The sequence below is a fragment of the Plasmodium inui genome, assembly GCF_000524495.1.
Source record: "Plasmodium inui San Antonio 1 unplaced genomic scaffold supercont1.51, whole genome shotgun sequence".
In the NCBI taxonomy this organism is placed as follows: Eukaryota; Apicomplexa; class Aconoidasida; order Haemosporida; family Plasmodiidae; genus Plasmodium; species Plasmodium inui.
Window position 1 is genome coordinate 18,410 of NW_008481885.1, and position 25,881 is coordinate 44,290.

At 33.5% G+C, this 25,881-nt stretch overlaps 7 protein-coding genes across 7 annotated transcripts; 4 read left to right on the forward strand and 3 right to left on the reverse strand.

The window, feature by feature from the left end:
* Positions 1-2,003: 2,003 nt before the first annotated feature.
* C922_05276 (hypothetical protein) lies at positions 2,004-4,165 on the forward strand (the record flags this gene model as incomplete). Its single annotated transcript, XM_008820848.1, has 2 exons — positions 2,004-2,198; positions 2,435-4,165. 2 exons carry the CDS (start codon positions 2,004-2,006, stop codon positions 4,163-4,165), a joined length of 1,926 nt encoding a protein of 641 aa, XP_008819070.1.
* Positions 4,166-6,226: 2,061 nt separating this feature from the next.
* On the reverse strand, positions 6,227-7,083 carry C922_05277 (hypothetical protein; the record flags this gene model as incomplete). The annotated part of the gene is made up of 2 exons (XM_008820849.1): positions 6,227-6,622; positions 6,883-7,083. 2 exons carry the CDS (start codon positions 7,081-7,083, stop codon positions 6,227-6,229), a joined length of 597 nt encoding a protein of 198 aa, XP_008819071.1.
* A 2,499-nt stretch (positions 7,084-9,582) lies between these two features.
* On the reverse strand, positions 9,583-10,357 carry C922_05278 (hypothetical protein; the record flags this gene model as incomplete). The annotated part of the gene is made up of 2 exons (XM_008820850.1): positions 9,583-10,101; positions 10,280-10,357. The coding sequence occupies 2 exons, from the start codon at positions 10,355-10,357 to the stop codon at positions 9,583-9,585; spliced, it is 597 nt and encodes a 198-aa protein (XP_008819072.1).
* Positions 10,358-13,564: 3,207 nt separating this feature from the next.
* Positions 13,565-15,100, reverse strand: C922_05279 (hypothetical protein; the record flags this gene model as incomplete). Its single annotated transcript, XM_008820851.1, has 2 exons — positions 13,565-14,683; positions 14,903-15,100. 2 exons carry the CDS (start codon positions 15,098-15,100, stop codon positions 13,565-13,567), a joined length of 1,317 nt encoding a protein of 438 aa, XP_008819073.1.
* A 3,249-nt stretch (positions 15,101-18,349) lies between these two features.
* On the forward strand, positions 18,350-19,236 carry C922_05280 (hypothetical protein; the record flags this gene model as incomplete). The annotated part of the gene is made up of 3 exons (XM_008820852.1): positions 18,350-18,399; positions 18,582-18,914; positions 18,942-19,236. The coding sequence occupies 3 exons, from the start codon at positions 18,350-18,352 to the stop codon at positions 19,234-19,236; spliced, it is 678 nt and encodes a 225-aa protein (XP_008819074.1).
* A 119-nt stretch (positions 19,237-19,355) lies between these two features.
* Positions 19,356-19,568, forward strand: C922_05281 (hypothetical protein; the record flags this gene model as incomplete). The annotated part of the gene is made up of 1 exon (XM_008820853.1): positions 19,356-19,568. One exon carries the CDS (start codon positions 19,356-19,358, stop codon positions 19,566-19,568), a length of 213 nt encoding a protein of 70 aa, XP_008819075.1.
* Positions 19,569-24,409: 4,841 nt separating this feature from the next.
* On the forward strand, positions 24,410-25,778 carry C922_05282 (hypothetical protein; the record flags this gene model as incomplete). The annotated part of the gene is made up of 2 exons (XM_008820854.1): positions 24,410-25,564; positions 25,632-25,778. The coding sequence occupies 2 exons, from the start codon at positions 24,410-24,412 to the stop codon at positions 25,776-25,778; spliced, it is 1,302 nt and encodes a 433-aa protein (XP_008819076.1).
* Positions 25,779-25,881: the final 103 nt, after the last annotated feature.

Below are 25,881 nucleotides of genomic sequence, written 5' to 3' on the forward strand. Positions count from 1 at the left end.
AATGCTCTATTGTGCAGCTCCATCCATTTCTATGAATATACAACCTCTTAATAAGGCTATAAAAAAATATTAGTGTTCTCTACAAAGGCTATTTTTCCCTTTAGCTATAATCCATATGTCTATCTGCATTTCTCAATCATATAGATCACAAAATTTCTTTATTTAATTTATGGTAAAAAATATAGGTTTATTATATATGCGCATGCTCCCTTATTTTGTTCACCGTCGAATTAGCGCATATCGCAGTGCATATATATGCATTTATAAAAATACACAAATGAACATCACTTTATAATTTCTTTTGACGGTAGATTTCTAATTACGTCAATTTAGTCATTAACATTACGTATATTCTTTTTCCCCCACCCTTTGCATTTATGGAAGAAGAAGAAAATCATTTCGGGCACTATTCGTTTTTTCCCTGTAGTATAATATTACCGTTTTCATAATTCGCCCATCCTGTTATTAATATTTATTGTACATAGGTATATAATTGTACATAAAAATGCCTACGCGGAAATATTTTATTCCTTATATTTACTTCAGAACAAGACAAATACTTTTAATTTTAACGATAACTACCTCAATTTATAGAAGGAAGAATGGTAAAAAGAAATTCTTACTTGTAGAATAGATCATTTGCAATTTTATTTAAACATTGTCAGCTTTTTTTCTCTTTACTAAATTGTTGATACAAGAAAGAGTTCAATAAAAGAAAATTAAAATAGAAAGAATTCGTAATTTTTGTATTTATAGAAAAAATAGAATTTTCGTATTCCTGTTAATTTTTAATAATTTTTTCTAATTTTTGGCAATTTTTATTGATTTTCCGTAATTTTCGTAATTTTTCTCAATTTCTCTTTAAATTTTATTTTTTATTAAATTTATCCTTTTTTCAAGTCAATCAAAAGAAAGTATGGAAGATAAATCTTTCCTCAATCTAAAAATGTCGTTCCTGCCTAAAAAAAAAATGTGTCCGACTTAATTGCTAAAATTAATTATGCTTTTAGAAATTTACATGCAAGTATTTTTTTGTTATTCTAAAAATACGAAGTTCTCCGATTTTTGTAACCTATATTTCCCCCTATTGTGAATAGCTAGAGAAAGAATAAATATTAAAATTGAAATGAAACAAGGGAATAATATTTAAAACAACAATGCAGTAAAGAAGCGATAACATAATGTAATGATAAAGGTACATACATAGAGAAAAATCGAAAGAAATATATACCTCTAATCACGTCTACAATAAACATTTTTTCCTTAAAAACCAATTTAACCAATCAATATTTAATTTAAATAAAATAAAACGTTTTATTCATGTTAGAGTAGAATGGTATAAATATAAAAGAGAACCCCCGAAAAAAAAGTATGTATACTTTTTATATTATATAAATAAATATATTCCACAAAAATTAAAATTATCGTCATTCTTTAATATATTTTTTTTTACGGGTACGGTAAGAGTAGAGAAAAATATTTTTCAACAGAAAATGTTTCCTATATATGTACTGTACTCTCGACATTATAATTATTTTTATTTCATTATTATTTTCTTCTTTTTTTAAATATTAAAAAAAAAAAAAGAGAAAAAAATACATATAAATAGTGGAATACTTTTTTCATTTTTATATTTTGATACATAAAAGATTATTATATAATAAAATTTACTATTTACTATCTACTATTTTCTTTTTTATTATTTTGTTTTCTTTTAATTAAAATAATATAATATTAAATTAATATATTTTTTTACTATTAATTATTGAGGGAAAACAGGTCGATTATAATTTAAATAAAATATTTACTATATTAATTCCTATTTTTTTTCCCTTTTTTTACTTTTCGTATTTGATTTATTGTATTAATATGAACAAGGAATAAGGATTTTATATTTTCTGTTAGATAATTAGCAACAGAGAAAAATCATTTACCATTTATATATTATCATCAACCCCCTTTTTTTTTCTTCTACTTTAAAATATATATATATATTCCTTAGAATGGTAAATTCTAACAAAGTGACCGTCGCGTTAGCAGGAAGATCTAAATCTGCCAATAAGAACAGCTGCCAGAGTTATTTTGCTGATGATACAAAGAGAATAAAAAATAAAGATAACGGAAAGAATGGCAGAAACTTCATGCCACCTCGCTTTATGAATGCCCTTCTACTAGTCATATTATGTGTTGTACTAAAGGTAAGAGTTGAAATAAAGCATACGTAACACTTATTGCCTATATTTTTGTCTCCTAATTTAGCTGTTGTTTTGCCTTATTCCTTCTTTTTAATTCAAATTTTCCCTCTCGCCCAAGAAATAATCACATATATATATATATGTATAGATGTATATGTATGTATAGATGTATATACATATCGCTCTAGAGTTACCAAACCTATGCTGCTACATTTCTGTTTCTTAAATTCACTTTGCAGAATGAGTATACATATGAAAATGAAGCTGAATTAAGGACTGATGCATCAAGGCAGTTGTCTGAAATGAGAAGTTATTCAAAGGGACCTAAGAATAAGAAATGCACAGGAAATGACAGATATGATTTTCCAGACGAACAATTTAACAACATGCGTCAGGGTGGAATGGGACCCCGTGGAAGGGATCCCAGGAGTCAAATGTCACATCATGACGGATGGGATGGAGAAAGAGGCCCACATAACCCAGGAAATAGAGACATGAATATGGGTATGCAGAGAGATGCGGAACACTCTAGGAGGAGAAATAGAAACCGAGGAGATGTAGATGAGGAAATGGATATGGAAAGAGGAGATAGAAGAAGAAATAGAAACAGAGGAGAAATGGACGAGGAAATGGAAAGAAATAATAGAAGGAGAAGAGGTAAAGGTAGAGACATGGATAGAGAGGACGGTGGTGACATGGACGAAGAAGGAAGAGAAATGGTCCGAGGAAGAGACAGAGACGAAATGGTCCGAGGAAGAGACAGAGACGAAATGGGTCGAGGAAGAGAAAGAGACGAAATGGTTCGAGGAAGGGACAGAGATGAAATGGTTCGAGGAAGAGAAAGAGACGAAATGGGTCGAGGAAGAGAAAGAGACGAAATGGGTCGAGGAAGGGACAGAGATGAAATGCTTCGAGGAAGAGAAAGAGACGAAATGGGTCGAGGAAGAGACAGAGATGAAATGCTTCGAGGAAGAGACAGAGATGAAATGGTTCGAGGAAGGGACAGAGATGAAATGGTTCGAGGAAGAGACAGAGATGAAATGCTTCGAGGAAAAGACAGAGATGAAATGCTTCGAGGAAGAGACAGAGATGAAATGCTTCGAGGAAGAGACAGAGATGAAATGTTCCGAGGAAGAGATAGAGACGATATGGGCAGAAGAAGAGATAGAGGTGAAAAGGGCAGAGGAAGAGAAAAGGGAAAAGAAGAAATGGACGACGAAAATGGAGAAAATCCAGAAATGCACAGAGAACTGGGCCGAGAAGTAGGTAAAATAATGGGTAGAGCAGATATAGAAAGAGAAATGGAAAGAAAAAGAAGAGGAAAAGGCAGAGATATGGACGAAGAGGAAGACAGAGATAAAAGAAGAGGAAAAGGAAGAGATATGGACGAAGAAGAAGACAAAGATAGAAGAAGAGGAAAAGGCAGAGACATGGATATGCAAAATGGCACGAATAAAACACCAAATGCAAACAAAGATATGCCACCAGGTTCTGATGTGAAAGGTTTGGATACAACTAACATTGCAGATATTAAATTCCATGTTACCGAAGCTGAAATTGCTCAAATGATTGATAAATTAGAAGATTACGTAAAGTTCGATGATATGTTTTTACTATTTAACCTTGTGAACAATAATGAAAAAATTAAATATATTAAAATGCAATTAGGAGCTGCTAGACTATGTGAAACTTTAGCCCAAACTTACAAGATCCCACACTACTATAAGACTAGACAATGGACCAAAGCATACCAAGGAATGTCAGATCAATTATTGCGCAACGAAAAAAATGCGTACAACAAGTTGTGCACATTCCTTCAAAGTGGGAATAGCTCCCACATAGCATTTATTGAATTCTTAAATGAATTAATTGGAATATGGACTGGTTTTACCAAAGAAATGGAAAAACACTGGAAAGAATATTTAACCAGCAAATTCAACACGTACTGGGAAACTACTGCAAAAAGTTAAGAAAAGAGTGATGCCAAGAAATTTCATTTTTTCGGATTACAAATATTATGATTTAGTACAACTGCACGTCACGCGCATGATCACGGTTCGTCGAATAAAAAAAATGACCACATATATATATTATAGATATAAACAAATAGGAAAAATTCAAGAATTATAGATAGGGACAAAAACAGCCGTTCTGCCGCAGAAAGCATTAAGAAAGATAGATACTACACATATTTTGTCTCCTTTTTCATGATTATGACAATTAAAACGCATGCTTTTATTTTAGTTACAATAAAATTACATAAAATGTTTGTACTAATATGACGAGCTTCTTTTTCTATTAGCATAGGGTGCATATATAATCAACAAATTGTGGAAAATAAATAGTACGATTACTGCAAATAATTCATTCATATCATAGTATTATATATCCAGTGTAAAAATATTATATGAATATTGTTCCCAAGTGTTCGTCCACATAGTATTTTTTTTCTTTTTCCCATTTTTGCATAAATCTGAACGAAGAGTATATATTATACATATGTAAGAGTAATTCATAACCTTCTTTATTTATTTTCATTTTGTATCATATTTCTTTTTAACTGCTTTGCATCGTAGATATTTTAAATATTCATTATATATATACGTATATGTATGTGCATATTTGTATATATTATGTATATTAAGCACATGTATATGCATCCATAGGCAGATTATTTATATTTAAACTATTCTATTTATTCCCCCTTTTAAAATACATTTCTTGTGTATTGTTTTAGTTTTAATTCATACAACAAAAAATACATGTACTTGTTATAATTAATATAATATCGTATTTTATTTGATTATTGCAAAAGGAAAATAACGATTTAAAAAAACTATATGCACTCGTTTTTAACCTTTACACCACATGCAAATAAATGTATAAGCAAGAGAAAAATTCCCATTTGGGGATTTCTTATATGTAAAGAGGCATTAAGCAAAAATTGGGCAATTATTCACTGCGCGCAGTATGAAACGGCGGGGGTAATGTTGGGGCTGCATATATGTCCAACTGTATACAGTGCACACGTCTCTATCTATCCAAAGGTACAGCGAAAGGAAGAGGAAAAATACATATTCGTACCGTCGCAGTACTTTTTTCGATGCGCTTTGTTTTAATTTATCCTATAAGGGAGCCACACAAAATTACATGGTTAAAGCAAAAATGACAGAAGATTGTTGCATATAATCCATTCACTAAAGACAAATTACGCGCGGAAAATTAATTCCTTTGGAACGCCAACAAATTTAAATAAAATCGTCAAAATTGCTAGAACATCTTTGGTAGAATATCTCATTTGCACCTTTTCAAATTAGTTAGATTTCATAGAAAGAAGTTTGTTAAACAAATTGAAAGTTAAAACAAAATATAGCTTCAAAGGCACTACTGGCATATTACAAAAAAAAAAAAAACAGCAATTCAAAAAAGAAAAAAGAGAAAAAATAATTACTATAAAGATTAAATAGTATGACAAAATGGTTAAGGTAGTAACTAAAAAATTCATAAATAAAATCACAAAACCGTTCAGCATTATGAAGTATTATGATCAAGGGTGAGAAAAAAAAACGAAAAACTAAATTTTACAAATGTGAAAAAAAAATACGGAAAAACTTTTGACACAAAAGGAAATCACAACATTTTCTCTCACATTATATGAATATATTGCTTTGTGAAAAAACTCAACATATTCTTCAATTTATGGATTCATACGCCCATCACATATGTTACGAATCGGTCATGCTACACATGATTGCTTCTAACAATTTCATAAAAATATGTTTACATGTCTTTTAACAAGAGAATATTCTTCTTCTATGAGATATTCTTTTTGCTCCTAACGTCAAATCTTATGTATAAAATGGATTCACAAATATGGAGAAGAAAAAAAAAAAAAAATACTGCTTCTTCTCCTTTTCAACATTTGCAAAATTGCAACATTGTGAAAATGTAAATTTATAAATAGGTTGAGATAAATTCTCGTTAAAGATACTTTTTCCCAACGACGATATCCGCTTCTTTAAAAAAGGATTCTAAAAAAAACTCATAGGATTTTCATCATTTTCTTCTTCTCTGCATTTCCTAAACAATTTATAACATAATTTATCTTCATACATGGCATCAATTTTTTCCATGTAGGAATATAAAATGGATTTAATTTCCTCTTTTTCTCTGTTAACATCATCATTGGTTTTATCAGTTAAACTGTTTTTTAAGTTTTCACTCACTATGCCGTCATTAATTACAGAACTATCCACTAAGTCTTCATTTATTATATTATCTTTTGTTACGTTGTCTTTTATTAAATCATCTTTGAATGTTTGGAACGGAGTCTTATCTTCAAACAGGGATCTGTTGGTTCCAAAATGAAATATGTCACTGCTACCATCTCTGGGTTTTATCTTGTGACCGCATGGTTCAAACGAGTCCTGGCAGAAGGAGGTGCAAAATGGGTTTTCATGAATAAGTCATTTATGTACCTTTGACGGAGCGCTTATGTGGAATGGTCACCACACCGCATCGGGGCGCAGACACATGAGAAAGGGAAAAAATATATATATGTCTATTCTCTTGTATACGTGAACTCCCGCTTTCATTCGTTGATCAGTCTCTACTTTTATCCATCTACGCGCGATATGCCTATAGCCAAACGGAACACCACGGCTCAGCGGCTTCCCCATTCCCTTACCTCATTAAAAAATTGATACGTCCACAGCAATGCGGAAAGGATGAGTATTTTATTTAGTGGAAAAGTATTCTTTTTTTCTCTATTATTGTGCTTTTTTACTGATGGCATCACACTTGAAGCCTCTCCACCGTTACATTCTTCGTCATTATTCACATGCCATGTTAAAACATTTCCTCTGTTATTATAACGTTTCTTTTTCATCCTATAATTGTTTTTTAAGAGGAATGGTTTTTACTACTTCAAAAAAATATATCTTCATAAGAGCAATGGTTAATTTTACCTATACTTATAAACTGTACAACCATGTATATATCTTTTTTCTTCCATTAAAATTATTACAAAAAAATAAAATTCGCTTAACGTAAGTATTGGAAAAATTTAAATGGTACATGTCGAATTTACGCTAAAGAATCATAAAGGAAAAAAATTAAACGAAAAAAATAATTTAGTTTAACATTTTTTTTCTTTTTTTTCGAAAAGTTACTTTTTATACTATGCTATGTGATTTGCTTACGCGCTGGCTAACAACATTTTCTACTCGCCGGTTAACAAATTTTTTCTACGCGCGCCTAAATAGTGGGTTATATATTACGCGTCAAATATACATATACAAACGTATACATAGATGTCCAGAATAAAATTATGGCATGTTGCAAGCTTCCTCCGCGATGTTTTTTCAGCGAGAAAAACGTAGACTTAAACACTGAAAGTTTGTAAGAACAGACTCGAATCAAAGAAAACTGCGTATATCTTTAATAACCTCTTAAAGGTAATTAAAATTTCTTCATATTATCTCTCGCTCTTGATAATTATAAATTCCTTCTTGCCATGCTGAGCAAGTTTAACAAGAATTATTCATTACCTAAATTTAGAATTTATCCACGAAACCAAGAAAAACTTGTGCGGAAAGGCTGCAGTATATATTAGATACATTATACATATATATATATGCTTATTTAACATGTTAACACGTTAGCCCTCTGTTTTAATTCACAGATAAAAGCCGCTTTGGCGTTCTATCTTCCCCAAACACATCTTGCGCGGGTGGTAATTTCTTCTAATTGTTCCCGTATTTATGGTGGTACGGCCAGCATATACTCAGGAGAAGCACAGGGCATGTACCAGTGTTGCATATGATTTGGAATTCGTGCACTCCACATGTTTGGCCCTAGAAAATAGAAAAAAACGCTTCCCTAAATTCGCAGCACACGTTTTTATAAGTTTACTTCCTCGAACCTATACATCCGCATGTGCGAGGCCTCTTACTGTGCACAATCTTTGCCTCCGAAATTCTGTCGCTCTGTACCATTCTAGTTTCTTTCTCCATCCAGTATTCAAGCAATTTGTTCCACTCTATGTATACTATTGGTTAGGCGACTATATTCGTAAAATGTTGACTTGGTACATTACAGTGTTAGAGTAATTGCTCGTAAGGCACTTTGGACGTTTACGCTAATTTGTTGGCACCCTGCACATGTGTACTTCTTTCACTGAAGCCCTTTCCATTATAATTGTCTTTATCACCAGAGCATTATCCCATGTGTTGTAAAGCCAATGCCTAAGTTTCTAACATGCAATAGCTTAGGCAAATGCTCTCCACGGTTCTTATCTGCCACAATAACCTTCACATATGTAAAGGGATCCTCGTATGTAACGAAATGAATTTAGAGACACCAGTGAACTCTGCAGCTTCGTATAGCACCGCTCATAAATTCTCCTATATGTGTGCACATACGTCCTTTTGTAGAACCTGCAAATTAGCTTGTTCGAATTTATTTATGTCCCCATATCGGAACACCTATTACGAAATGGTAAAAATTGTTTTGAACAGTGACGTAAAGTAGTCCAATTCTTCAGATCAGTCTCTCTCTCTCGCTCTTCTTGCGGGCTTCATCTTCTTCTCATTCTCGTACCTTGGCTATGCTTTGCTCACGATAAATAGAGGCACATTAAGATTACAGCTCCTGGTCACCAATTAGTTTTTATCCATAGAATGGTCACATTACATTTAATCAGCTTAACCTTCCTATTCCAAAAATTCGGATTCTCCTAAAATCTTTTCTTACTCCATTTTTAGAACAGAGAAGAATAACCCTTTTTAGAAGCATGTTGTAGCCTTTTAGCATATTTTACGTCATGCAGAAAACAGTTTTATCCCCTTTCGCAGAAGCAGAAATGGCAATTCTCCTCACCTGTTTGAGAGCATCCCTTTTCCTATTTAGGATTAAGGAAATTTGTTCCCCTTGAGTTTTCCTCTACAGAGGTGTAACTCGAAAGGAGCTCCTTTTAATTTCTGACAAGATGTTATCCCGAAATACTTGACACGCTGTGCCAATTAATTGTAACTTTCATCTTTTAATATAGCCATTTTAAGAGTTTTTTAATAGGGGGTAAACAATCTACATAAAAAAAAAAAACTAATTTAAACTGTTTTAAATGTTCCCTTTTTTTAACATGCTAATAATTGTGGCCACGAATTATCTGTGTCTACCTCCTGGGGCTAAATTTAAAAATCCGTGGGGACAGATCCGTGGGGACAGATCCGTGGGGACAGATCCGTGGGGACAGATCCGTGGGGACAGATCCGTGGGGACAGATCCGCACAAAAATAATATTAATGTTGTTAATAATCCCCTAGAAAGACAATTTTGGAAAATTTATTTCTCCTTTACGAAGAAGAAAAATTGCCCACGTGATTCTCTACAGGTTCTCATAATTTTTGAATATCCTTAACAAAATATATGACGGGAAAAGTAGCGCCACATAAAACAACACCGTACCAGAGAAATACGACTGCATCACAAAACATATAATTGAACATAAAAAAGGAAAAACGATAGGAAATAACATTTTTGATATTTTTACAAGCCTTTCCCATGAAGAAATTTTCTTAGTACTAACTTTCCACCATTTGGTCCTTTCGGATAAGTATCCCATTGGTTTCAGCACATTTCGGACAAAATATAAATCTATTCCTTTTAACAGTTCCCAAAATTTGTCAATGTTTATTAATTTTTGGAAGAATTTTTTTATTTTATTCAATATACTTATCCTCTGTGAGGGCTCCTCGGGTTCTATATATTCCCAGTAATCTTCCAGGTCAGTTTCTTCCGGTAACAAGAATGTATCCTCCCTTTTTATCACTGATATACTGCTGGGTACATCCTCTGCTTCTTCCAGATTCGTGTGTCCTTTGCATGATTTGTTTTCGCGATGACTCTACACAAAATGGGAACAGGACAGTTCGCTCTTTAAAAATGTGCACTAAATTGGGGGGTAACATTAAACTATAAAAAGGCAAGCACGGGCCAGCATAAATATCTTCCTAAATAAATAAAAAGTGTAATCATAATAGAAGAAAACAAAAAATGGTACAGACATCTTATTTCTATCTTACATCATTTTTATGGTAATTCTCAGACGAACATATTAAAGTGGCAAATAAAAAAAAATTAGTTAACAACACGGGGAACATTTTTTTTCTGCCTTTGAATATCCGAACGTATGCCAATCTCTAAAATGGGATAAATGTTTCCAAAACAATTCTTCACGGTGTGCCCTAGTAGAAAAGCATGGAATTGTACAATGCCTCATATAATCCCCACCGTACTTTTTGATGTTCTAAATTTTACCAACAATTAGATCTTCTCAGACTAAATATGAATACGAAAAAAAGGGAATGACTTAATATGCAAACGAGGAAAAAGTTCTACAAAAATACTTTACCGAAACTCTTTTCCCATGAACGGACTTACTAAGACATAGTACACTAAAAAAATGCCAAACAATTTGTTTAAAAAGAAAAAGATAACATTACACATTTTGTAAGGCAATTTGTTAAGGGCTCACTAAATTCGTAATTAGCAGATTATCTTGGTGGCACATTTCAGGCACAACTCAATTATCCTACAACTTTACAAATTAATGATGAAACAAATGCCAATGTGTAAGAGGTAGATGCCACAAAACTTCCCATTAAACGGGGAGGGGATTACCAAACATTGTTACTTCAATGCCTAATGGTAAAACTACTTTGTCCGTAAAGTTATTCTTACCATTTATGTACCAATTTTGGCAATAAAGTCAACAGGAAAAGTAGACACATAATAATTGCCCCTGCAACTTTCCTTGTAGGGGTTAAATGAATATCTCTAAATGTTCGCATGCGTCCTCGTACTATAACGCCCATATATATATATATACAAATGTATAATCCCCCCCTTTGTGCTGCACCGAAGTTTCAATTTGTCAACAGAAACGCATTGATAGATTCTCGAATTACGATCTGATAAATGTACCTTGTCTCACGTTACATGAAGAATGACTAGCGAAGAATCCACAATTTTGCAATACCAGTTCAAGGGCCATTATCCAAGCTGCACAAATGTGAAACAGATAAAGACACTAATCGCGCTTAAGCGATTGTCATTCTTTTGTAAACGTAGATAGTTTCATACTTAAATATGCAAATCGGGAAAATAACAAATTTCGGGATCCCATAAAAATAACAATTGGTCAATCGACCAGACAATCAGCCATTTCTTCGTAACCAAAGCGGTGCATAAATGGCGCAACACTATAGGAGAAAAATAAAGCACAAAAAATGAGTAGAAACATCCCCGAATACCAGAATTAATTCCAAAACCAATTTGCCTATATCGTTGTTTCCTTTGAGCAAATCCCTTTAACAACTTTGCAATTCAAATTTTGTCCTTTCGATGGATACCTGTGCGCTGCTATAAACCATTTTGCACACAACCCGTTGAAGTTTTAAAAATGCGAAAATATTCTAAGTTTAGCGCACATAAAACGCCTAAGGTGGTATTCTTTTCCGTTTTTCTGAAGCACACAATGATTCGAACATTAGGCCAAAGTTCGCACTTCCCCATTTCCCCATTTCCGAAAATGGATAATAATGTTATTTTGCACCATTTATAAATAAAAAAAAAAGAGAAAAATTTTCATGCTATGTGGATAAGCAATAAGGACACATGTTCTCCGCAAAAGGAATGCAAATCTTATTACTCTTCTTAGGAAAAATTATCTACGCAAAATTGCCCTCTTTTTTAAAGTCATTTTCCCACGGAAAAATTAAAAGTGTACCAATATCTTTTCTTAAAATTCTATTTCCTGCCTCTTAATGCCAGTTGCTCATTTTGCACAATTCAGGAATTTCCATTCGTTGCGATTCTTGCGGAAAAAATTCAAAATTTACAACACAACGTTGTTTGTGCGGTGCTCATGCATAACAATACAAATATATAAAATAGTAAAATAGGAGGGGGAAAAAATGATAAAATAGGAATGTAGCGATTTAGCGATGTAACACACTCCCCATCCTCTGAACAATCCGAACGCGTCTTATCGGACAAGTTATTTATTCAGGAGCTCTCGCCGGCTACCTCGTGTGCAAATGATCCGTTCACCGTTCACACGTAAATAATTATAAAAATTATTCTCCCCCTCAATTTTTCATGTGCTGCAATTTCTGAACAGCGAATGCTAAAACCGTTTAAATACAAAGCGACAAAGTTAGCTCTTCTCTGATTTTTAAATTTTATCCTATTCCAAATGAAACAGTTGCATGCTGGCGTGCAACGAGATAACATCATAATGTTTCAAATTGGGTGCCATCGCTGATGCGGAATCGTTCTCATTTTGGCTTAACAATTTTAATTATTTATTATTTTGTAGGCGTTTTTTCATGCACTTCTTTCACTTGAAATGAGAGAAAACAAAAAATGTTTGCGCATACGTATTATATATAAACATAGATACATACATGTGGATACTCCGTTTGACTAAATTGAAGGAACAAGTAGGTGCACATGGTTGTGCACCTGCAAGGAACTTATTTTAAAAAAAGAAATATATGCAACACAAGGTTTTTTTAAAATTTAATTTGCATGTATAGCGTCTTCACAAGCGTTATATATATATGTACAAAACTTGGCATACCTATTGCGGATGCACATGTATATATATATTCTGTGAATGTAATACGGACACATGCGGATATCAAACAAATTAGAAAATTCAAAATAAGATTTCGTATCACGTATAACACCTATTTCAAATATGTACGGTGGTTTCAAAATGGAAATCGTGCTCCAAAAAAAAATAGAACAAAATTAATTTCTTTCTTGGAAATTAGAAAAGACAACAAAAACAATGGAACAGTGAAGCGATAAGACAGCGAGGCGATAAAACGGAGAATCAACAAAAATGGGACCTAATAAAAAAATAAAACCAAAAAAACGAGGTCTTTTCTCTTTTACAAAAAAATGGTCTTTACAATAAAAAACATTACATAATAACGGTAAGATGGGGAGACTAACATCTGCTTCCTTTTGGAGGACTCTAAATGAGCCACCTCTACATGCATTATTCTACTGCAAACCCTTCAGCAAAGAGCATAATCATGTTTAAAATTTCTCAGTCGAGAATAATTCTCTTATGTAATTCATGGCACAACTGTAGAAACGATTATAAACGCACATAATAGATGCCTTATTGGCTATTATTTCTGATCTTGGCAAGGCTCCTTTGACTTCTTGTTGAAATCTTCTTCAACTCATCATATTTTTAAGAATTCGTTTTTCTTCCATTACAGGAGTTTCCACATATGACACCTAGCTACCGTCACCACAGTCGGAACGTGTCGCGCTTTAGTCTTACCCTTTTAATTATAATAATTTCTAAATTTGTTATCTATAATGTTTTTCCAGACAGTTTCTGTTTTGGATCGAAAAATGTCCCACGTTTTCCTTTTAGAATTCAGAAAGTAAACAAAATCCATACTATTCGTCAATCCCTCATTAACCAACTTTTTAAAATCTCTATAATCACTAACAGTCTTCCTCATTAGTGCATCCGATGAAATTTCAACAATTTTTTTCCATTCCGTTAATAAAGGATCTTCTGGAATCTTATATTCAAAGGCTAATAATTCACACCACTGCCATAGATGTCTTATCATAACTTGAAATTTCTTCTTCTCAATTTCTTGGAAGCTATTCAATAAATAAAGCATTTCAGCATCATCCAAATTTCCCCTTAATCCTTTAATCCTTCTATTTAATTCTTCTTCTGTTAACATTTCTCTCGATTCAGTATCTGTATCTGAATCCTCAGAAAACGCTTCATCAGTGTCTAAACGTAAAAAATCTTGATCGTTCTCTTTCCTTGACTCTCCAAAACCAGAGACGCCCTTTCCACTACTTAACATCTCATTTTCCTCATAATCATCTTCATCACGGTCCTGTTCTTCATCAGAATATTCAGGATGCTCCTCTGATTCTCTAGACACTCCTGCAGCTGATCCTTCTGATTCCACTTCCGATTCATCTTCGGAGTCTTCTTTTGATTCATCTTCGGACTGCTCTTTAGATTCATCTTCGGACTGCTCTTTAGATTCATCTTCGGACTCCTCTTTGAATTCATCTTCGGACTCCTCTTTTGATTCATCTTCGGATTCCTCTTTTGATTGATCTTCGGATTCCTCTTTTGATTGATCTTCGGGTAATGTAACATAATAAGTTGTATTATGATTTTCATTGGAATGATGGGACCCACCTAAAATCGTTTCTATTTCTTCATATCTACAACCACCACTTTCTTGTTTTTCCTCCACATGAGGCAAATTTAAAAATGTTTCCTTGCTCTTTTGCTTTCTTTCCCTATTCCTACCTCCGTCTCCTGGTCGATTACTCCCATTATTTTGTGATAAATTTCTTCCCTCCATATATCCGAAATTTAATCCGCTTCCTATGTCTCCATTATCCAGGCATAAATGGAAAAGCTGCCGAAAGGAAAGCGAAAAGGGGAGGGATTAAAAGTTCTTTTAACGTAAAAAGGGAGCTCCAAATTAGGAATTGAAAACACCACATGTGCAAAGCGGCAGACGTGAGAAGCAACACAGGTATGCAGCGGAAGAAAAACAAAGGGGCCCAAATGGATAATAATATACTCATTGAGCTCGACGCACAATAACAAGATGCGTAATGGGTCTTTTCACTACCTGCAATAGGGCACAAATCACGACGAGTGACGACGCGGCGTATAGCTTAGGCGACAGAAAATGTGTCAGCACATTTCTTCTTAGGCATTTTTCGGTTTGTATGCCTGCTTCAGATCTGCGAGAATTCCTGACGTTCGCTTTGCTTGCATCTAGCTGTTTTCTTGACAAAGAGAATATTTCATCGTTAAAATATTCCATATTCCTCTTGTCATATCTTAAAGGCACAACATAACAAAATTTCGACAGGGCGCTTTGATCCCTTAATTTTTCCATATAAATGAAGAAGGAAATAAATACGTGTACATGAGAAGTGAACAGATATATGAATCAGTTGTGCATATATATATAAGTAGCTATTTGCACAATTTGCATAATTTGTACAATTGGCATAATTTGCATATATTTCTGCGTACTTTTTCCGAACGCTACGAATTCTTCGCAATAGCAGGAACGCTCCCATTCAACAAGGCGAAAAAATGACATCAACAAATGTTAGATATTTGAAAACGAAAAAAAGCAAGTTCATTTAAATGGCTTCTAAAATTAAAGCGTTAGATGGGCATGTAGAGCTGCGTGTACATTAAATTAAATGTCCTTTCTTATGTTTATATTATAAAAACCAATTTATTATAATAACTATAAAAAATTATGCGACTAGTTCTAAAGCCTAAACTCGACTAATAAATAAGATGCCAAGCAACGGCTTCTTTTTTTTTTTTCTTTTTTAAATTTATCATTTTTTTTTCCGACCAAAGCCTGAAAAGGAAAAAATTCTAATAGAGTAATACAACTTGTTGTAGTTTGTTAACGAATTCAACGCAAAAAAGGGTTGGGAAAATGGTTCTATTAAATTCATTTTTCTATTTAATTTTTTTTATAAATAATTTATACAATACAATCATATGATACCCCCCAGTAGGGAGGGTCTGTTCTGGAATATTTTAAAGGGGGCTGCCGCTGCTGAGAAGCAGGGTTTGGGCTTCCCTGCGCTTTCAAGGGTTCATGGCCATTTGTACATAATATTTATATTATATATATTACATATTATATATATTACATATATTATACTTACTGCATATATATTTACTACATATTGGCGCAAAATATAATTGCCGCTTTCCCATTCTGAATAATCCCCGCGTTAGCGACTTTCTAACCCGGCTTCAATCATAAATATATAAAAAATTATGGGCCATGTAAGGAGAAAGGCATTACTGTAGAGGTGTTCCTAACAATTAAACGTCCCGCCAAAGCTTTATACGTAAATGAGTAAGTGAACCAGCCAGTAAACTGTAATTCTCATTTAGTTTATATATAAAATTCTTCACATGTATGGTGCATATGTTACATATTCATTTGAATATTGTCCTGCTGATATCCTCAATTTGTGTTTTGCGTGGATTTACTAAATGAACCATCAAGCACATTGTCTATTTTGATAATTTTATTTTTTCATTTTTCTCCGTTCCGCTTTGGGAGATTTGCTGGTTTTTCCGTTTAGCTTGTCCCACCAAAAATTGAGAGGTCTGTAGTTATAACTGAATTTTTGTCATCGATTTATTCTTATGTGTAATTAAATCTTTACATAAAATAAATTGGTGCAAAGAAATGCAAGGAAGTCCTATTTTTATAGGACTTTTTACCCCCCCTTCCCTTCTCACAAAAGTAGTCTACATCGTAAAATAAAGATTTTAAATGGCCTGTTTGGCTAAGCAAACGAGTCTACTGAGAAAAGGAATCTTCCCTAAAGAGGAAGCAAAATATATTCATTAACACTTTTACAAAAAAAAAAAAAAAAACATTTATTTTGTTATAAATATAAAATAAAATTTTACTCATCAATTAGGACAATGATGGAAATTAAAACAAAAATTTACTGACGTTACAGTCCATCGATAAGAAGCCATTTTCAAATTTGTTCCTATAATATGTTATTCCTGTTAATCTTCACACAGATCCGCTTGTCCCACTATAAGATCAGATCGCAAAATAATTAAAGGTGTAAATTCTCTGTTCATTTAACCCCACGTATAAGTACATATATTGAATCGCATGCGTCTAGTTTCAACCATTAGAACACATTTATATTGCCACAGAATTAGAGGCTTCCTTTTTTCTCCGAACTCCCCGTCGTACAATATCTTACTATTTTACTAAATGCACTGAAAAAATGAATATATATATTTACATGCCACAAGTAGTAAGTCCCTAGGAAAAAAAATTTCTCTTAAGTGCGAACACACGCATATACACACCGTTAGTTGGATCTCCTTCACCAGAAAAATTGTTCTTTTGAGCACACATATATATTTCTGTTTATACCTGCACATATACTTCTTCATGAGCATAAGAATTGAAGCAACTGAAAATTCTACTTCCCACCAGACGAGGTAGAACACTGTGCGAACAAATCAACATCACGCAAAAAAATAAAGTAAGAGATACCAAAATATTTACAAGTTATTAAATCCATTTGCGCGTTACTTAAAATATATCCTTTCTTATGGGAAAAAAATATCGCACAAGTTCCTTTTATATACCTCCTAAAAAGAAAAAAAATCACTTCTGTGAAAAAACTACCCAATAAAGAACACCATTTAATTTTGGAAATTCATAGTGAATTTAAATATTTATAATTTCTCCTAATTTGCAATAAATTTTTAATCAACTCAATAGTTAAAGTTAACACGTATAATAATAGCAACAGAACAAATGTTAGTAGTGAATTGCAATTTTTGCCAGAATCTGGTCCTCAAGGAGATCGCGTAAAGAAATAAAAATATGTCAATACATTGCAGTACGATCCACATAAATGCATCATAATTCTTTTATTTTAAAAAGTAGTAACTAAAAAAAAAAAAAGGAAACAAAATGAAGGAGCTGTAAGTATACGTATATATATGCAACTGAATGTGCGCCATATAACGTTCACCAGCATAATAGAACAATTTTGTTCTATAAAAAAAAAAAAAAAAAAAAAGAATCATTCCGTGTCAACTGCAGAATGAGGGTATATTTAGCAATCCGTTATAATGTAACCACCCCAAAGTAAATCCATTTACATGTTAAGAAAACATTTTTGCTCTCTATTCATAGAGGGACAACCTACTCCTTCTATATGTATAACATTTTTGCCAGCATTCATCCGCAAAAGTGCACACATAAATGTATGTACATGTGCACATTCATACGTGTACTCCCCATCCCTAATAAATGAACAAATAAACTCACCATACACTCCTTCTTTAAAGGGGAACATACTTTACATCGTAAGGACATCACAGATACACAAGTTTGATCATATTATTAGAAACATATCTTTTCATAAATCGGCTCCACACCATCCAAATGTGTAGACTTGCGAAGAATATACACATAAAATTCTAATTACTTTTTCTCTCAATTTTGTAGGGCATATTGTCTAAAGAGTTAATTTTCCTACAAACAATGGCGTTCAAATCGGGCGCGGCGCTCCTTTCTATTTTAACCCTCCACAGGTAAAGGGGAAAAAAAGTTTTTTTAGTTAATACCGAAATGAATATATTAATTTTTTCACTCTTTATAAAAAAAAAAAGAAAAAAAGAAAAGAAAAGAAACACACACATATGTTCGTACAAATGTGTGAAAGATATATTTTCTAAAAAGCTGCAGAAAGTGCCCCTCTAATTCTTCTGTATAGCTTCCTTATACGATCAATTTGCTGCGACACGGAAAGAAGCCTTTTCAAGAGACTTCTCAAAGTCAGGTGTAAAAATGACAACCATGAGGTTACGCACAAACCCATTTATGTTAAAGGACGGCAAGAAGAGAAGAAAGCCGAACAGGAGGATTATACACAAAATGATAGTGATTTCTACAACGAATTGAGAAGCGATTTAAGGACCAATTTAAAAAACCTTTTTAAATATGAGAACACAAAAAAGGAACATAGGGATTCTGGGACTCAACGGAAGAAAGAAGGAAAATGGAAGGATAAAAAAATGCTCAAGAGTCAGTTAAGAATGCGTCCAAAGTAGGATTTAAAAAGCCTCCTAAGTAGAGATGAAAAAAGGACAGAAATAAGGAAAATCAAATATCCACAGGAACTCAGCTATGAAGACATTAAAATGGTGAACATAATAAAACCAGGAAAAAACAATTATAAAATTGTGGAAGCGGGGCGCATACACCGAGCACTAGAAAATAACTACGAAACGGTGGAAATAGGGCAGATAGTGGAACCGGATGAAGAGCAAAAAGAGACGGAAAAGGTAACAGACAAGGAGACGGAAAAGGTAACGGAAAAGACCGAAACTCGCGCTCAGTCACTAAATCCGTCAACTTCGACGACATAATCGCAAAGGAATGGAAAGTGTTAGACGATATAGACAATAGGGCATGGTCAGATATAACAAGCAGGTCCCAAATTGCATTAGCGTATGGATTACATTCCGACCCTAGCAGATATAGCAAGATGGATATATGGAAAAACATGCATAAAACATTTTCTCATATGCGCTGTGTTAGGAATGAAACAGATAGACGACGCCTACACGATTTCATGAGTCGTCTTAGAAAACTAAAGAGGGATAACAGATGTGAAGAATCGTGGAAAGAAGAAAATGAAAAGTGGAACGTTATAAAATATCTTAAAAAAAAAGTGACGAAAATTGGAATAATAATATAAAGCAATCATGGGCACATTGGTTCCGCAGAGAGATACCTGAAGCGAATTTTGATGTGTCTATATAAAAGCTTACCTATATACGCAACATAACATAAGCTAATAAATTGGCTCCTTCGTAGAGCAAATGGGGCTGACGAGTTCAAAGGTAGGAGATACATTTTACGGCTGCATGCAAATATGTTCCTTGGAAGGGTTGGAATGTTGGAATGTTGGAATGATTGCGATTGACCCCTGGCCACAAAAAAAAAAGCAAATTAAATCGATGTAAAAAAATTGGGAAGTGAATAGGACGCATTTTTATTCTCTCTCTTTCAACGTCTATTTGAGTGCTCCATGAAAAAAGCAGCAAATGGGAATTATACAATCAAACTTTAATCCAGTGAGGTAAATACATTTTTCTAATCATGTCTAATTAAAAATGTTAAAAAACGTCGTTTGAGCTAATATAGCTGAGTCGTTTTCCCCCCCGTTGTTACACATATGCATTACGATCAATACATTCGCTTTACTGATTCTATTCGTTGTTAATCAGGGCGGCGCGCATAAATTGGCGACGCAAAATTCTATGTTGTTTTGGTATTTTTTAATTTTTTTTCGTTTTATCCTTCTATGATATGGTATTCTGTAAGAATGTGCATACTGTATGACTCCTAACGCTTTAGCGCTGCAGCGTTGTGAGATCTTTATGGGTTCCTTTTTTTTTTTTTTTTTTTTTGTCTTATCTTTGATTTTAATTATGCCCTCATGATCCTTGCAACTTTTACGGTAAGAAATCAATGCTACGATTTGCCATATGCAGCAAATATTTGCACATGTTTCCTTCACTTTTGTATCTTCCCTATTTTCTATTCATAAAAGTTGTAAATCGGAATTTTCCTTTCGGATCAGTGCATAATTTAAGCCCTTTTCCTACTATATTTTAAGGGTTAAAAAGGTAGTATATAGAATAAAACGTAAATTTTTTTTTTTTTTTGCATTTACGTGATCAATTTGGTGATGCACTTGTAATTTGTACTGTAACTGAAGTGATAGAACCCAACCGTTTCAGACATTTTCCATCTAGTGTACGATCTCTGGGGCGATAAATCCCTCTTCACATCCTTAATTCGAGGGGATATTTTGAGGAATCTCTCTCCAATTTTGTTTGTTCAAAGGGATTTTTTAGAATCCGCTTTTTCCTTTTTCGTTATAACTTCCTTCTCGCTCAATTCAAGTCCGTGTTTAAGCACATTTATCATTGCGTACATTTTTAAAAACATCTTTTCGCATTTCTTTTCTACGTTTAGATGAGTTATTTCACCGCACACTATATGTGATCACCAAACCTTTAAAGTGGTCGAGAAGGGTTCCTAAGAATGACCCGCTTCTTTTGCACAAATGGTCACTGTGTAAACAGACACATGTTTATGTATATGTTTATGTACATGTATATGTTGATCTCTATGTATATGTACATGCATGCATAGAAACGACAGGGCCCTTATTCCACTGTACGAAATAACACCACCATTTCGTTATCGCTAGCTGGGGAAGGGGAACCAAAATTGGAATCCTGACGTTTTAGATAGTCATCGAATTGGCTGCATTATGCGACGAGCAGAGAGGAAGAAAAAATAACTCTACCTAGCTTTGCACATAATATAACTAGTAGCTATCATAAAAGAAGAAAAATAATAATTCTTTTCACTTATTACACTCTTGTGATGTGATGCCAGTATGTACAAGTATACATACTAAATCGGGATACTTTGAAAAAGGCCCTTTTTCTTTGTCACATGGCACAAATTTGTCTTTCTCTCTATACCTACAATTTTATAATTGCTAAAAAGGTAGGCTGATACGCAGATATACATAAGATAAGTATTCATTGCCTAACTTTTTCTTTACTATTCTAACAAATGATGAAAACGATTTTTCCAAGTAACAGCGAGGAAGGGGTGGAAGGAAAGTCGAAGAATGCTGCAAAAAATAGGTCATTCTCGTGCAGCAGAGCAAAAGAAAAAAAATTATGCTTATATTACCCGCTTCTGATATCCTGCCACCCCGTAGGAGAAATATATTTTTTCTACCATTTCGTGCTAAGGGGTTAAAATAATAAAACAGGAAAATAAAACATTCGTGCTTGTGAGCAGAGACCTTTTCGCTTTTTGAAAAACATTTATTTGGTAACCACCTCCACGGGTTGCGACTCTCGCAATGGAGAAAAAAAACGTTACAACAGAAAAGGGGTTCCGAACGAGCATATATAAGTACATATATATATGTACTTATATGTACATGTATGTACCTATATACACATATATATGTGTATATATACATATATACATATATATACACATATATATACATATATACATATATATACACATATATATACCTATATATACATAGATATTTAAGTATGTGCCTATAATCCTCACCGGCCGTAATTCAGATCTATATTCGCACCCAGCATTTAAGGAGAACTTCCCCTTCTAAACGTTGCAGGGATATGCCAATACATTTTTTATTTATTGACTACAATAATTGGGGGCACCCAATTTATATATAATTTATTTCTCGATGTTGGACCCTTTTCACATAGAAACGATTCCTTTTCTCTGCTTACCAAAAAAACTATGATAAAAATTGTAGGCAGGCAAAAATCGACTGCAATTTTGTGGCAGAACTAATGGCGCAGGGACCATATATAATATATTTGCATAACTAATGCCGCGTCCTTGTCGAGGCAAAGTCCAACATTTAAAACAATAGAAAATATAGCGCATAATGGTGCCAATGCCCTTTTAGAAAGCAGCAGTAGGTCTTTTTTCTTCCTTTCTGCTTTTCTATTTTCGTTTATGTTCAGCTTGCTAATCCAAACACACTTTTGGCTGGCACCCTCATTGCATTACTGTTTTGTCATATGTATTATTGTATATTATTGTATTATAAATATATAGGCATTTATAAAAACAACTGCGCTAAGAAATGATGCCATTTTAAAAAAAAAGAATATATAATAATTAGAAAAAAAAGGAAAAATTATATATAAAAGGGGGCAAACGTTTTTCATGCCTATTATATAACCATAAAAAGCAAAGCTTATTCTTTTTTTTATATATATTTTTTATAAACTCCATTGGTTACTTGCCCATATCACCTTTTTGTCCTTCTTTTTTTTTTTCCTGATTAGGTTATCTATATATAAGTTCAATGGAATAAATATTAGATACCGAATTGGAGCTGGTGCATGCGATGGCTTATCATCCCTCACCGATCACCGATTGTTGACCAGCGCCATTCACAAATGCTCACTAGAAATAAGCGTGGTGCGAATTAAATTCGCGCCCAAATGACACCATGTATTGCATATATTGCATATACTTTATATATTTGTATATATTTGTATAGATTGCATCGATTGTATATATTTGTATAGATTGCATATATTGTATATGTTTGTATAGATTGCATATATTGTATATATTTGTATAGATTGCATATATTGTATTATATATTGGATATATTGCAACAACGCCGAGAGACATTTTACATATTAAGTTTAAGTAAAAATGAATTTTTTTTCGTAACTCTGTATACTCCCTTTTGGCCATAAAAGTGCACTTGACTTGATTTATTTATTGTGAAGCCAGAAAAATAGAAAAACGCCCTTACATATAATCAACGCATATATATACTTGGTAATTATATATACGCCTGTGCCGATGTACATCTATATATATTCCTTATGGCCTCTTTTTGTGAGGCCGAGCCAATTTTATGCCAAGTTGCTTTTTACTCCTTCGACGTAGTCTAGTTGAAGGAGAAGTTGAAACTGCGGGGGCCGTCTTAAACTGCTACCACTGTAATTAGGAAAGCGTGAACGTCACTACATAGGTACATGCGCGACTTTATTTTTCCCTCTTAATGAAGCATTGTTTTTTTTCGTCAAGTGGGCTTCGGTTGAAGGGGAGTAAATAAATATACACAAACAAGTCCGTACAAATAAATATATATAAATATGCCTAAATTTACATAAATATACATAAGTAGGCATAAATATACTTAAATATATATACATAGATGCGAATTTGTTTATGCACCCCTGTTGGCATCTGAGGATCATTGCCACGCCGCCCTTCAGCTGAGTTGCCGTAATGTGCAACTATTCGTCCTAATTCGTTTTTCCCCCATTCGTTTTGCCTTTCTTCGTAGTTTTTAGTTTTTCCTCCTTTTCACATTTGTTTCATTTTGCACTTTTTTTCTTTTCTTTTTTCCTTAACCTCAAAGAAACAGCTCTCGCTTTTTGCTTTTCAGAGAAGGGGAAATAGTTATGTGCAATGCACAAGAAAAAGAAGGTTCCAACAAATCTGAGTGCTCTTTTTATTAAAAATTTGTAAACTATATCTACCTAAACTGAGCAATGGAAAAAAATATCGAGATAGATCATGATGCAGCCACTAGTATTGTAGACGCCTCATGTCCTCCAGTTATCACACAGCTAGGCAGTTTCAATCCGGCAGGACAATTCGATGGGAAGTTTAAGTACGTTTTGGCTATTATTTCCATATATTTTTTTTTCCTTTCTCTACGTCATCTATATTCGGTAAGAGATCGAGCAACCTTTACTGCTCACATGTGCACATATACACACATGTGCATCCTTTTGTGGGCCCTCCCGCCCTTTAAACCAAAGTGGCATTTTTAAGATGTGCGGGAAACTCCATTAGGAAAAGAAAAAAAATGCACTGGGAAAATCAAAACGTGCTTGAGGGACAACCATTTCGAGCTACATGTAACAACTCCCCTCTCTTCTTTCAAATTTTCGGTTTTTCATTAAAAAGTCGAACAGACTCTCCATGCTATGGAAGACAAAACAGGAGGACAAGAAAAACGAGCACGAAAAAGTAGAAAACGAAGATGAAGAAGTAGACGAGGAAGAAGACGATGGCGAAGAAGTAGAGGACGATGACCAAGAAGTAGAAGACGATGACGAAGAAGTAGAAGACGATGACGAAGAAGTAGAGAACGAAGAGGAAGAAGTAGAAAACGAAGAACAAGAGGAGGCTGACCAACAATATTACCACAGAAGCCATAAGGAGGATTACCTAACAAAACAAGAAGAAAAGAATAAAGGAATTGAAGAGCATATAGCTGAAGGAATGGAAAAAATAAGAAAACTTTTAACTGGAGCAGATAAACAAAAAAATCACGCAGTTCTAACATATCTCCAGGAAATGCCGGAAGAGCAATTAGAGAAATGGAAAAACAAAGAATGGAAAAAATATATGGCCAATATCGAAGAAGAATGGCAACTTTTAAATTTGTGGATAGAAGAACAAAGACAAAACTGGATTGATAGTAAAGACAAACAATTAGAAAACTGGATGAACGAAATGGAGAATAAATGGATGGACATAGATAATATAGATAAAGAATACGGATGCAGACTTATAAAGAGTTGCCTAAAAGGTGATGACGAAAGTCAAATAAAAGAAAAGTTAAAACATGAACTCAAGAATCTTATCTACCGCGATTGGAAAAGTTGGATACAAGAGAATGAGTCCCAATTAAATACATGGCTAATAAAACTATGGATACAATGGAAAAACAACAAAATCTCTAAATTTCTCATGGCTGAATGGAAACTCAAAGAAAATGAATACTGGAATGAATGGGAAAAAACAGAAACGTGGAAATGGTTATATTTTAATAAGAGGAGACAATGGGAGACATGGAAAAAAAGAGTCACCAATGAAAAACAAGAATGGGAGAACTGGGTAAGAATTAAGGAGGAACGAGTTATATACAGTAAATATAAAAAATTGACCCTATGGATGAATAAAAAAAAACCTTCTATTAACCAGTGGGTAGAATCACTCGCTGACAAATGCGTAAATGACTCCAGATGGAATACTTGGATTAATGAAAAATATAGTAAATTCATGCTAGAACAAAAATTGGAAAAAAGACAAAGACGAAGGGAAGAAAAAAGAAAAGAATTAATGAAAAAAGTGAAAAAGAAAAAAAGACATCGAGCTTCCCCATTTCTATCCTTTGAAAATAAACTTGAATCTATAGAGGAAGAAGAAGAACAACAACAACAAGAACAGGGATAGCAACAACAGCAATAGCAACATCAGCAGAAACAGCAGCAGCAGCAGAAACAACAACAGCAACAGGAGGAAAATGTTCCTAGCGTATCGAAAAATTCAACCAAAGTTCTAAATAGGTTAAAATTATTCCAAATATTCCCCCTTACGAAAGGGTGGGAAATACCTCATAGATCTATGCTTCTCCGTCATCCACAATGCACCCATGTGAAAAAAAA